Below are 12,860 nucleotides of genomic sequence, written 5' to 3'. Positions count from 1 at the left end.
GGTTGGCCTTCATTTGCTCTCAATTCCCAGACTCGGAGGCGCCTTTTTTTGGACAAAAGTCGTGAAAGATAGTAAATCCTCTAGCTTCTCAAAAATTTGGCGTGTCCTCTCGACCGCTCACCGCCAGTGAGGAACATGGCGCCCACACTCCGCAAAAGGCCCACCGGACAAAACCGAAATTTGGCCCAACGACACGACCACACGCCCGACAGCTCGCGAACCGGCCCCAACCGCCTAAGCAAAGGGCGACTTCCGGAGTCGCCGGAGGGGTGGCGCGGCGAGGGCCAGAGTGAGAGGAAGACAAAATTTTAGGTGGCCAGGACAGTGCCGCCTCAAAGTCTCTCTCGGCCACGACTTGAACATAGATTAACCAGGCGCATCCCCAGTCCCCAAACTCCAAGATCCATATAACCGTCCAAAGTTTCTTGAGGCCGTCATGGAGTGTCATCTGGTAATTTTTTTCAGGCATTTAGAGTGGACGCCTCAATGTCCTATTGCTCTCGCGCGCGCAAGGAAGAAACGAAGAGCACCAGCGAGGGTGGGGCGGTGCCTAAATGTGTACGCATGCGTAATACGACGCACGCAGACGCAGTTCGGTCCCCTGGGCGACGGCGGCGGCTCCTCGGGGTACTCGGCTCCCTCCCATCTAGGCCGACCCCGGCCCATCTCGCCCTCAGGAGCTCACTGTTTGGGGCCGTGGACTTTCTTGTCGTGCCCCACGAAAGTGAAGCTTGGGGACCTGGGGGGAGCCGGAAGTTCCGCCTCGCGATCTCCAAATATTATCGGGGAAACGGAAGTCGCCGTAGGTGGCAGGTTGGAGGTGACCGGAAGTGACGGCACCGTGGGGAAGTCGGGGGTGGAGCCGCCGGGTTGTGTGTACTTGATGTGTGTTGGTTGCGACGCTTTGCTGGAGCACCGAAAGAAGGCAGAAGAGGGGGGCAGTCAGCTAGCGGGTCTGGCCCCCCGTGAGTGTCCTTCATTTTGGGTCTGTCGTGAGTTAAGCGGGCTCAGTGGGCGTGGCGCGCGTGCGCGAAACCACTTTCTCCGCGGAGTGTAATGCGACCCCCCCCTTTCTCGCGTTGTCCCAGGGTTCATGGGGCCCTTCTATCGCGACTGGTGGTGACACTGGAATCGTGCTTCCTTCCTTCCCTGCTACCTAGCCGGAGTGGCCCACTCTTGTGATTGGCATTGTGGAGCCCCTCCTACCTCCCGTCCCCCAGCTTCCTTCGCCGTCAGTCTCCTGCCCTTCGCGTTTCTTTCCCTGTGCCCCGGAATCAGAAGGGGGATGGGGGCGGGTGTGTGTGTGCTTGTGTGGGAGAAACTCTAGGCATTGGGGCGGAGGCTCAGGCCCGGGAGGCTTCTGGGTATATAAAATCTGCTCTGGGCGACAGTGGGCCTCTCTCCTTCCATTCTTCCTTAGAGAGCTGTAGGCCATGGAGCCCAATAATAGTACCAGTACAACTGTGGAGGAGCCTGACAGCCTGGAGGTGCTGGTGAAGACCCTGGACTCTCAGACTCGGACCTTTATTGTGGGGGCCCAGGTGAGACCCCAGTACTTCTGGAAAACCTCCATTAACTTTTTCTCTTGTAGGCCCTTAGCCTGAAAGAACAACCTATTTTCTGGTCAATTTCTTTGTCATTGATTTCTTTGTTTATATTCTAGACAGAACATTTTTTCATGTTCTTTGTTGAGTAAGAAGGTATGGTTTCTATTGAATGAGCTAGATTTTGTTCTGCCTTCCTCCACCTCAATAGAACTCAGTGCAGAGGGAAATATGGAGGAAGGAGGAATCTGTATGCCATCATCATGAGTGAACCCCAGCTCAAATGGATAGACATGGCTCCTGCTTTTGGGAAAGGAAACAGAACACACAGACCCCAAACGCAAGTGTGTCTTAAAAATTGGTCAGGTCTATACTGTGTTTTTAAAGGTGAGAAATCAGAGCCTGTAATGCAGGTAGAGCCCTAATAGACTGTTGAGTGGAGTCACCAGTATTTGTGGCATAATTTGAATCTTGAGCTTAACAGCATGGGCACAACTATCTGTGTCATTACTCCTGTAATACTGGGAGACAAAACCATGAGGGGTTGGTCCATGGTTTTTAAAACATGACATTACATGTATTTCAGAAAACCATATAGGCTTTTGTGATTAGGTGTATGAAAACAGTCTGAATCTTTCCAAGAGTGAGTTACCTAGTTAGGAAAAATGTTCTTTTTGATCCTTCCTCCCTCTCTTCTTGGTTGAGGCTTTCTTCTTTAACCTGATTGTCCGTCCCATCTTCCTTGTCATTGCTTTTATCTTTGAGACTAGAGTTGTATCATTTTGTGTTTAGGGAGTAGTATCTTTAGACACACATTCCCTTGGGAGCCAGGCAGGGGAGTTAACAAAACGTCAGTTGGCTTTTCTGTTTCTCAGCCATGTAATTTTCTCCTAGGCCTGGAACTGAACTTCGTTATGTTTGTCATCAGTATTTTGACAGGAGTTGTCTTAGTTTGGGGCTTTGCACAATAATTACCTCACAATCAAGACAAATGGATAGTGATTTTATGATGAGATGTTTATCTTTACTTTTTTAATTCTCACCCGAGGATATTTTTTCCATTGCTTTTCAGAGAGAGTGGAAGGGAGAGAGAGAGAGAAAAAAACATGGATGTGAGAGAGACACATCAATTGTTGCCTCCTGAACATGCCCCGACCATGGCTGGGGATTGAGCCTGTGACTGAGATATGTGCCCTTGGCCAGAATCAAACCTGGGACTCTTCAGTTCACGGGCCGATGCTCTAACCACTGAGCCAAACCGGCTAGGGCATGATGAGATCGTTTTTACCCCTCACTCACACAAATCAGTTGTCTTTCCTCTGTCCTTCCTCTTCCATTTCCTAATACCTATTTGTGTCCCTTCTTTGCAGATGAATGTGAAGGAATTTAAGGAGCACATTGCTGCCTCTGTCAGCATCCCCTCTGAGAAACAACGGCTCATCTATCAGGGACGAGTTCTGCAAGATGATAAGAAGCTCCAAGAATACAGTAAGGGGGTGGGGGAGACAGGTCAGAGTTCGAGGCAGCTGTCCAGAGGGATGAGCTGAGACCATGGGTTTACCTGATCGTATAATGTTTGGGTGTGCATCTTTTTTTTTTTTTTTTTTTTTCTTCCAGATGTTGGGGGCAAGGTTATCCACTTGGTGGAACGCGCTCCTCCTCAGACTCAGCTCCCTTCTGGGCCATCTTCTGGGACAGGGTCTGCCTCAGCCACCCATGGTGGGGGACCTGCACTTGGTACTCGGGGGCCTGGGGCCTCTGTTCATGACCGGAATGCCAACAGCTATGTCATGGTTGGAACCTTCAATCTTCCTGTAAGCTTGTGTTCCACATGGGGTGGTTTTTTGTGGGGAAGGGTAGTTTTGGTTGTGGTAGCAGCTGAGAGCTCAGTATGTAGATTGGGTTTGGAGGGCCTGTGGTCTGCTAATGGCCTCAGTCTTGAGAAAAGGGTGGGTCTCCAGAGAATGAACTGGAAATGTGGGGGCCTTAGTATTTGGCTTCTCCCAGAGCAACTTCCCTTACCCTTTCCCCAGAGTGACGGCTCTGCTGTGGATGTTCACATCAACATGGAACAGGCCCCAGTTCAGGTATCATGGGGCCTGGGAGGGTCAGGGAAGGGGATCTGGGAGAAGGAGGCCATGAGGTGGGATTGGACTTGACTGAGGAGATGCTGGGACCTGGTTCAGTAGGCTCTGGAACCTGTGGCTTTATTTCAGATTTGCCCTGATCTTCCCTCTCTTATTGTAGAGTGAACCCCGAGTACGGCTGGTGATGGCTCAGCACATGATCAGGGATATACAGACCTTACTATCCAGGATGGAGGTAAGTGGTCTGTCACTCTCTCTCCATCCTCCCTACCCCTTGTCTCAGTTTGGGGGTGAAGGCATGACTGGCCGCTTCCTTTCTAATCTAGTTTCTTCTCTGCAGTCTTTATTCTTTGGGCAGAAAAAGTATCTATATGAGACTATCTTGTCCCTTTTAATCCTCTTGGTGGCTGGTGTCTGCGAAGTTTGTTTCACACTTGTCAGATAACTCTCATGGCATCTTTTTTTAATTAAAGAAGGATTTCATGCTTTGGAATTTCTTTTTCTTTACCTTTTATTGATTGGTTTTGGAGAGGAAGGGAGAGAGAGAGAAACACTGGTTTGTTGTTCCACTCATTTATGCATTCGTTCGTTGATTCTTTTTTTTATCCTCACCTGAGGATATTTTTTCTGTTGCTTTTCAGAGAAAATGGAAGGGAGAGACAGAGAGAAACATGGATGTGAGAGAGACACATCAATTGGTTGCTTCCCACACATGCCCCGACCAGGGCCGGGGATTGAACCTGCAACTGAGGTATGTGCCCTTGGCCGGAATCAAACCTGGGGCCCTTCTGTCCACAGGCTGATGCTCTAACCACTGAGCCAAACCGGTCAGGGCTTTTCATTGATTCTTGTATGTGCCCTGACTGGGGATTGAACCCGCAACCTTGGCGTATTGGGAGGATGCTCTAACCAACTGAGCTACCTGGCCAGGGCCTTTAATAGTTTCCTTTCTTTTTTAAAACATATTTTTATTGATTTTAGAGAGAAGAAGGGAGAGAGAGAAACAACAATGAGAAAGAACCATTGATTGGCTGCCTCCTGCACATCCCCTACTGGGGACTGAGCCCGCAACCTGGGCATGTGTCCTGACTGGGAGTCAACCAGTGACTTCTGGGTGCATGGGATGACGCTCAGCCAACTGAGCCACACTGACCAGGGCAGGGCCTTTAATTTCTTGAGTATGGTATTTGATACTGGTGTGTCCTTATTTCATTAGTTTGTGCTATGTCTGTGTTCTATAGCTTTTCCTTTTCTTGTGGAGCTTAGGAAACCATAATCCCTACTTTTTTTTAGTAATTCATCTGTAAGAATTTCATGTTTATTGTGCATCTGATTTGTCTAAGTCTTATACTGGTTGCTAGGGAGTCAAAGATACAGATGCAAAGCCTTGCCTTCAGAGTACTTTGTCCACTCAGTCTCCTTTGACCTGAGCAGTCCTCTGCAGCAGTCTCATCCTGCCTTTGGTACCCTGACTTTCCCCTACCTTCAGTGTCGAGGGGGGCCCCAAGCACAGCACTATCAGCCACCTGCACAGACACCAACTGTGGCCCCGGAGCCAGTAGCCTTGAGCTCTGAGACATCAGATCCAGTTGAAAGTGAAGCGCCTCCTCGGGAGCCGATGGAGGCAGAAGAAGTGGAGGAACGTGCCCCAGCTCAGAGCCCGGAGCTCACCCCTTCTGGCCCAGCCCCAGTGGGTCCAACACCTGCCCCAGAGACAAATGCACCCAAGTGAGAGATGGAGGGCACCTTTGGGAGGGGGTTTGGGATCCTGAGTGGAGAATGAGGACCAGGAGAGGGGTGATGGGGAAGGAAGGGTTGCTTGGAGGTCTTATGTGGAGGGTTCATGTTGGGGTCATGGAGGGACTCTGGAGTAGGTAAAGGAGGTTGGGACTGGGTGGCTGAGCTGCACTGCTCTCTCTGGGGCAAGGGAAACCAAATGCTGCTCCCTGATCAAGATTCTCTCCCCTGAGTTCACAGAGGCTCCATCTCTTTTATTAGAGTTAGTATCTCGCCATTGTAGGTGCAGGGTTGTGCGGTGGGGAGGGTGGAAGCGGTTTATCTTTCTTTTCCCATCTTCCCATGGGTGGGGGTAAAGAACAGGCTCTGCTAGTCCAGGCAGGGATTGGGCCAGGGTTCTGGGAGGCCAGGGAGAGACAGCAGATGTGGTCCCTGTCAACTGTGAGGTTGGGAAGCCGAGGAAAGCCTTGGCTCACTGCCTCTTGGTGTTCCCCACAGTCATCCTTCCCCTGCGGAGTACGTCGAGGTGCTCCAGGAGCTCCAGCGGCTTGAGAGCCGCCTTCATCCCTTCTTGCAGCGCTACTATGAGGTTCTGGGTGCCGCTGCTAGCACAGACTACAACAACAATGTGAGCCCGCCCACCCCCTCACCCCAGTTCTCTCCAAATGGAACAGGCTGACATACACATCTATCTCTCCGCCGAAAAAGACATTGTCGGCAGGATGATGATTCCTCCCTAGACTCGCAGCTATCTTTTATTTCTTTTCAGGGTAATCTTTGCAGTCCCCACTCTCTTTGTATCCCTCAGTCCCCTGAGTTACTTAGCAAGTTAATAAAATAAGGGAGATTATTAGCAAGTTAATTTAGCAAGTTAATAAAATAAGGGAGTAGGTGATGACATTCGTTTACTGTAGGGTGTGTTTTAATAGGGAACTACATGTAGGCAATAGAATTTTGCAAAGATTTGGTCTCTGTGGACCCTTCCAAGGTTATACCTAAAGGTTTAGAGAATGTGATGTTTTCAGAAGATGTTACTTTGGTTAGCGAGGTGGATTCCAGCCTGATGTTTTCTGCCTTTTGTGTGTTTTTTTTTGCCCTTTGCCTTTCTGTGTCTTGCCTGGGGCTATAGCAAGAGGGCCGAGAGGAGGACCAGCGCTTGATCAACCTGGTGGGGGAAAGCCTGCGGCTGCTGGGCAACACCTTTGTGGCGCTGTCTGACTTGCGCTGCAATCTGGCTTGTGCACCCCCACGACACCTCCATGTGGTCCGGCCTATGTCTCACTACACCACTCCCATGGTGCTCCAGCAGGCAGCCATTCCCATCCAGGTGGGTCGGGGCGAGCCTGGCCTGAGGGGTAATGGAGGGCTGTTGGTGGAATGACCCAGGATAGCTATTGCGCTTGAAGGAGGTTAGAAGGGGAGGAGGCTTTGGAAACACGTAGTGATAAAGGATACCGGAGACTTTAGAATATGTCATGGGATGGTGCTCTGGGTTAGGCTTTTGTGTTTTTCTCACTTCTGCCCCACCTGTCTGTGTTGTACAGATCAATGTGGGGACCACTGTGACCATGACTGGCAATGGGACTCGGCCCCCCGCGACTCCCAGTGCAGAGGCATCTCCCCCTGGTTCTGGGCAGGCCGCGTCCCTGGCTCCCTCTTCTGCGACTGTCGAGTCAACTGAGGGGACGCATCCCCCAGGGCCTGCCCCCCCCCCGACTGCCAGCCACCCGAGGGTCATCCGGATTTCCCACCAGAGCGTGGAACCCGTGGTCATGATGCACATGAACATTCAAGGTGAGTTAGGGTCAGTAGAGAAGAGCAGCACAGTGAGGGAGGCTTGGTGCTTGGGAGTGAGGGAGTGAGGGTGGGGAAGGGGGAGGCCAGGTCTGCTGGTGGTAGCAGAAGGATCAGAGCAGGGTGTGTGGGGGGGTTGAGGGGGGTGGGGGGCAGCAGGAATGGCAGCAGGTGTTCTAGGCAGGAATGGGGTCCGAAAGGACTCTGATCTCAGGAGGATACTGTCAGGCCTTGGCCCTAATTGTCTTATGCCCACTCTCTCTGTCTCCCTTCCCAGATTCTGGCACACAGCCTGGTGGAGTTCCGAGTGCTCCCACTGGCCCCCTAGGAACCCCTGGTCATGGCCAGACCCTGGGTAAGAGTGAGGGCATCAGAGCAGGCTGAGCTCTGGGTAGAGAAGGGGTAGGGCCAATTGGGTGGGTTGAAGGGGTCCAGGTTCAAGGTTACATCAGACCCGCCCCCCAGGCTCCACCCTCATCCAGCTGCCCTCCCTGCCCCCTGAGTTCATGCACGCCGTCGCCCACCAGATCACTCATCAGGCCATGGTGGCAGCTGTTGCCTCCGCGGCCACAGGTAATGACCTGGAAAGGGAGGCCTGGGAGGGGGGCCATGGTCCATGGTGGTGGGTGTAGTCTGCTGGCGGGCATGGGCCCAGCCCTCAGCCCTCTTTGGTCTCTCCCTTGTGCCACACACAGGACAGCAGGTGCCAGGCTTCCCAGCAGCTCCGACCCGGGTGGTGATTGCCCGGCCCACACCTCCACAAGCTCGACCTTCCCATCCTGGGGGTCCTCCAGTCTCAGGGACTTTGGTGAGTAAGGGTGGGAGGGTTTCGGTGGAGAGATGTCTGGGGAGGGAGTCCTGTGGTGGGGTATAGAAAGGGCAGGGCCAAAAACCTCCCACTTTCTCAGCAGGGTGCTGGCCTGGGTACCAATGCCTCTTTGGCCCAGATGGTGAGCGGCCTTGTGGGGCAGCTTCTTATGCAGCCTGTGCTCGTGGGTGAGTCCTTGTTCTTCACTGCCTCATGATGAGATTTTCATGGCTCTGAAGGCTGACCCTCCTTCCTTGGCCCTCATGGCGCCTCCCAGTTCTTGCTGTAGTCCCTTTATTCTTGCCTTCCCGCTGGAAGACGGGAATGGAGGTGCTGCGGCGTCTCGTTTCTTTTTAGATTTCAACTTGCTGCTTTTGTTCCCTACAGCTCAGGGGACCCCAGGAATGGCTCCACCTCCAGCCCCTGCCACTGCTTCAGCCAGTGCTGGCACCACCAACACGGCCACCACAGCTGGTCCTGCACCTGGGGGGCCCACCCAGCCTCCACCCCCTCAACCCTCCACCGCAGATCTGCAGTTCTCTCAGCTCCTGGGGAACCTGCTAGGGCCTGCAGGGCCAGGTGCTGGAGGGCCTGGCATGGGCTCTCCCACCATCACCGTGGCGATGCCTGGTGTCCCTGCCTTTCTCCAGGGCATGACTGACTTCTTGCAGGTGAGTGGCTGGCTTGCTCTTTGCCCTTCCTCTCCTTGCCCAGCCAGGCACTGGTGCCTTGTTGCAATTATTTCACCACCGGAGAGGAACCCTGGGATTCACGGACTCTGACTCCCCCATTTTAGAGTTGAGGAAAATGGGGTTTAGAGCATTCGTGCTACTGCTTTCTGACCTAACTCATTCAGAGGGAGAGGGGCAGCTGCTTGGCTTACTCTGCGGCTCAGTAACTGCCCATGCATGTTTTTCTGTAAGGAGTCTAGACCAGAACAGAGCTTCCCATCTTCCATACCCCTTCTGGTTTGTACCCTCCTGATGCCATTTTATGTCCTTGTCCCCATTCTCACGTCACATTCTGTTCTTTATTTCTTCTCTGTTTGCCAGGCAACACAGACGGCCCCTCCTCCCCCTCCCCCACCCCCACCTCCGCCTCTGGCCCCAGAGCAGCAGACCATGCCCCCACCAGGGTCCCCTTCTGGTGGTGCAGGGAGTCCTGGAGGCCTGGGTCCTGAAAGCCTGTCACCAGAGTTTTTCACCTCAGTGGTGCAGGGTGTGCTGAGCTCCCTGCTGGGCTCCCTGGGGGCTCGGGCCGGTAGCAGTGAGAGCATCGCCGCATTCATACAGCGCCTCAGTGGGTCCAGCAACATCTTTGAGCCTGGGGCTGATGGGGCTCTTGGTGAGCATGGGGGGGGGGGTGCCTTGTCCTTGTCCAGGAAAGGGCAGCCAGTGGAAGGTAGATGATCTGTGTGTAGGGATATAGCCCAGCTGGTATGAGGGTGGTGGTCTGGGGTGGGTGGGCCGGTCAGGTGGTAAAGACCACTGCTAACTTCTGTCCTGTCCACAGGATTCTTTGGGGCCCTGCTCTCTCTTCTGTGCCAGAACTTTTCCATGGTGGATGTGGTGATGCTTCTCCACGGGCATTTCCAGCCACTGCAACGGCTCCAGCCCCAGCTGCGATCCTTCTTCCACCAGCACTACCTAGGTGGCCAGGAGCCCACACCTGGTAACATCCGGGTAAATGAAGACCTGGGCTCCAGAGCTGTCCTTCCCCCGCCTTCAGTTCCTTATTCCTCACTCAGTGTATCTGTCACCTGTAACCTATGACTGTCCCAGCCCAAGCAGTCTTGGGCTTGTTTGGAGTGGAGGGGGAAGTGTCTTGAGGGCTGGGACTTGAATTTAAACCTGTGTTGTTCCTCCCCCCCTGCCTCCATAGATGGCAACCCACACATTGATCACTGGGCTGGAAGAATATGTTCGGGAGAGTTTTGTGAGTAACCCTTCCCCATCCCATCCTCTCCTGGGTGTGGTAGGATAGCTTGTTTCTACTGCCCCCCCCACTCTGTGTCTTGGCGTTCCTGATTTTTGGTTCCTTGTGTGTTTTGTCTCTCAGTCTTTGGTGCAAGTTCAGCCAGGTGTGGACATCATCCGGACGAATCTGGAATTTCTGCAGGAGCAGTTCAATAGCATTGCTGCTCATGTTCTACACTGCACAGGTCAGGCCGCCCGGGTCCAGGGAGTGGGCGTGGTGATGTGCAGGGCTGCGGATGCCAGCACTCCCTCCTTACGTATCGCCCACAGACAGTGGATTTGGGGCCCGTTTGCTGGAGTTGTGTAACCAGGGCCTGTTTGAATGCCTGGCTCTGAACCTGCATTGCTTGGGGGGACAGCAGATGGAGCTAGCTGCTGTCATCAATGGCCGAATTGTAAGCACCACCCAGCCCCAGATCCCCAGCCTTTTGTTTCCTCAGGTTTCCATTCTCTTAGGTATCTTGCAGTTTTCATTTTTCTTCTCCAAACTGCCATCCTTTATCCTTTGAGACCTTTCAAAAGCTGATTGAGGGTTGTGTGTTTGAGTCTGCTTTCTGCCCCTCAGCGTCGCATGTCTCGTGGGGTGAATCCATCCTTGGTGAGCTGGCTGACCACTATGATGGGATTGAGGCTTCAGGTGGTACTGGAGCACATGCCTGTAGGCCCAGATGCCATCCTCAGATATGTTCGCAGGGTTGGTGACCCCCCGCAGGTAAAAGGACCTGATGATGGGCTGTGGGGTCAGGGGACTTGAGGGAACTGGAGAGATTTGAGGCCCTTTTGTGTTCTCTCTTCAATTTTACAGCCACTTTCTGAGGAGCCAATGGAAGTTCAGGGATCAGAGAGAACTTCCCCTGAGCCTCAGGTACTAGGGGGAGGTTGAGGGGCCAGAGAGAGTGGAGGTCTGGGGGTGGAGGGGCCAGAGAGTGTGGAGGTCTGGGGGTGAGAATTCTCTCTCTTCCTGCTGTCTGACTTGCAGCGGGAGAATGCTTCCCCAGCCCCTGGAACAACAGCAGAAGAGGCTATGTCCCGAGGTCCACCTCCTGCCCCTGAAGGGAGCTCCCGAGATGAACAGGATGGAGCTTCAGCTGAGACAGAACCTTGGGCAGCTGCAGTCCCCCCAGTAAGTGTTAGGTGATTGGTGGGCCAAGGCAGTGGAAAGTTGTGGCAGTTACTTTCTAATCATCTTTTCTTTCCCAGGAGTGGGTCCCTATTATCCAGCAGGACATTCAGAGCCAGCGGAAGGTGAAACCCCAGCCCCCCCTGAGTGATGCCTACCTCAGTGGTATGCCTGCCAAGAGACGCAAGGTGGGTTTGCCTCTTCCCTGAGGATCCCTCTTTCTCCAAATTCCTGTCATGCTTAGAATTAAACTGAGCTTGAAGGAGTTCTTTCTAGTTTGATGGGGAAACCTTTCTGGGACTCAGACTTGCTCATGGATGCTCCATTAGTTAGTCTGTTTGCCAGCAGCCTCGTCATCCCGCAGCTGCCTAATTCCGTGACTAGGTCTGTTTCCTTATGGCGGGCTTCCTTTTGTGGACCAGCTAGCTTTGAATGCTGGATGGATTGACCCATCTTGCCCTTCTTGTTTTGAAGAGCAAGTCCAACACATTTAAATGCTGTTTTTGGCCAGAGCCAAATAGTATTAGGAAGGCATTTCTGCCGGTAAAACCACACGTGGACTATTTCCCTTCTCTCCCTAGCGTGGAGGCTGGTTGGCTCGTGGAGAGGGTGAGCTGGGTGGTGGCACTGGATCTGACGTCGATCCTCTTTTCCCTCCCAACCCCGTCCCCCAGACCATGCAGGGTGAGGGCCCCCAGCTGCTTCTCTCAGAGGCCGTGAGCCGGGCAGCTAAGGCAGCCGGAGCTCGGCCCCTGACAAGCCCCGAGAGCCTGAGCCGGGACCTGGAGGCACCAGAGGTTCAGGAGAGCTACAGGCAGCAGGTGCCCCCACCTTGAAGCAGAATAGGGATGGTCTAGTGGGAGGGGTTGGGCTAGGGCCCCTCTTCCTCAGATCCCTTCAGAGATGAACTGGTTAGTCTGTGGCTACCACTTAATGTTTTTAAGGTGTTTCCCCTAGTGGCATATGGGAAGGCTCAGTGATGCCTTATTGGGCTACTGACAATGTGTAGCTGGTGGGGAAGTATTAGTTCTGAGGGATGGCCTTGCGTGCTTGCTGGGATCCTAGGGGCTTGGCCAGTGCTCCTCCAACCTGCTTGCTCTCTTTTTCTAGCTCCGGGCTGATATACAGAAGCGACTGCAGGAAGATCCCAACTATAGCCCCCAGCGCTTCCCTAATGCCCATCGGGCCTTTGCTGAGGATCCCTAGCTCTTTGCCTGCCCTCATCGGGGACCATTTTCCCCCTCTTCCTTCACAGTATTTAAGAAATAAAAGTCAGATTTTCCTGGCCCCCTTGTCTGTAAATTGTGTTAGACTGAGCCCCTTCATCTTCCCTGAACTTGACTTTTAAAAATGAATAATCCCTAGGGCAGCCAGCTTTGACCATGTCCCCGGGAGCGAAAGTGCACTAGCACGTTCACTGTTCGCACAGCACACTACAATGTGCATTTTGGACAGTTGCGTTTTCAATTAATTTTGCATGCAGAAGCATTTTGCATGTAATACCCAAGTTCCAGGTGCATGCCAGGAGAGGACTCTCAAACTGTCCAGTAAAAAAACACGTAATTCCCAAGCAGCAGCAGCCATATAGCTCAACCAAGATTGACCAATACTAGAACTTGTTTACCCAGTTCAGGGAGCCCACTGTTCACATGGTTGAATGTCAAGTCCATGACAGCTATAGAGGCACAGTTTGTAGATGGGACCAAAGTGACACGTGGCTACAAGTTCTTCATTCCTCCTTTTGAGATGCAGTTGCTGTCCCCTGCCCCACTTTAGCTTGCCTCTGGGTCAACA

The 12,860-nt window shown here is 53.0% G+C and overlaps 1 protein-coding gene across 18 annotated transcripts; it reads left to right on the top strand.

Moving 5' to 3' along the window:
- Positions 1 to 605: 605 nt before the first annotated feature.
- Positions 606 to 12,353, top strand: BAG6 (BAG cochaperone 6). 18 transcript variants are annotated; one of them, XM_087817273.1, is made up of 26 exons: positions 606 to 802; positions 1,421 to 1,541; positions 2,915 to 3,032; positions 3,162 to 3,358; positions 3,578 to 3,631; positions 3,792 to 3,866; positions 5,121 to 5,359; positions 5,867 to 5,996; positions 6,498 to 6,695; positions 6,913 to 7,162; positions 7,440 to 7,517; positions 7,628 to 7,735; positions 7,858 to 7,970; positions 8,071 to 8,158; positions 8,358 to 8,641; positions 9,023 to 9,314; positions 9,483 to 9,652; positions 9,852 to 9,905; positions 10,029 to 10,131; positions 10,217 to 10,341; positions 10,512 to 10,658; positions 10,752 to 10,811; positions 10,926 to 11,069; positions 11,147 to 11,254; positions 11,741 to 11,887; positions 12,177 to 12,353. In XM_087817273.1, the coding sequence occupies exons 2-26, from the start codon at positions 1,434 to 1,436 to the stop codon at positions 12,270 to 12,272; spliced, it is 3,486 nt and encodes a 1,161-aa protein (XP_087673399.1). In that variant the 5' UTR covers positions 606 to 802; positions 1,421 to 1,433; the 3' UTR covers positions 12,273 to 12,353. The 18 variants fall into 18 exon arrangements, with proteins under 18 accessions (XP_087673399.1, XP_087673398.1, XP_087673401.1 ...); XM_087817272.1 differs by lacking the exon at positions 606 to 802 and adding an exon at positions 845 to 985; XM_087817275.1 differs by lacking the exon at positions 606 to 802 and adding an exon at positions 846 to 965 and having other exon boundaries at positions 8,074 to 8,158.
- The last annotated feature ends 507 nt before the right edge of the window (positions 12,354 to 12,860 follow it).

Source organism: Miniopterus natalensis, chromosome 5 (genome assembly GCF_054644295.1).
Source record: "Miniopterus natalensis isolate mMinNat1 chromosome 5, mMinNat1.hap1, whole genome shotgun sequence".
Lineage (NCBI taxonomy): Eukaryota > Metazoa > Chordata > Mammalia > Chiroptera > Miniopteridae > Miniopterus > Miniopterus natalensis.
This window is presented reverse-complemented; position numbering and strand designations above follow the sequence as displayed.

Bases quoted from the DNA above. Each gene is read 5' to 3' on its own strand.
- BAG6 (XM_087817273.1), top strand. From the start codon at position 1,434: ATGGAGCCCAATAATAGTACCAGTACAACTGTGGAGGAGCCTGACAGC. The intron at 3,867-5,120 runs GTAAGTGGTCTG...CCCTACCTTCAG, and splicing joins CCTTACTATCCAGGATGGAG to TGTCGAGGGGGGCCCCAAGC. The intron at 9,906-10,028 runs GTGAGTAACCCT...TTTGTCTCTCAG, and splicing joins AATATGTTCGGGAGAGTTTT to TCTTTGGTGCAAGTTCAGCC.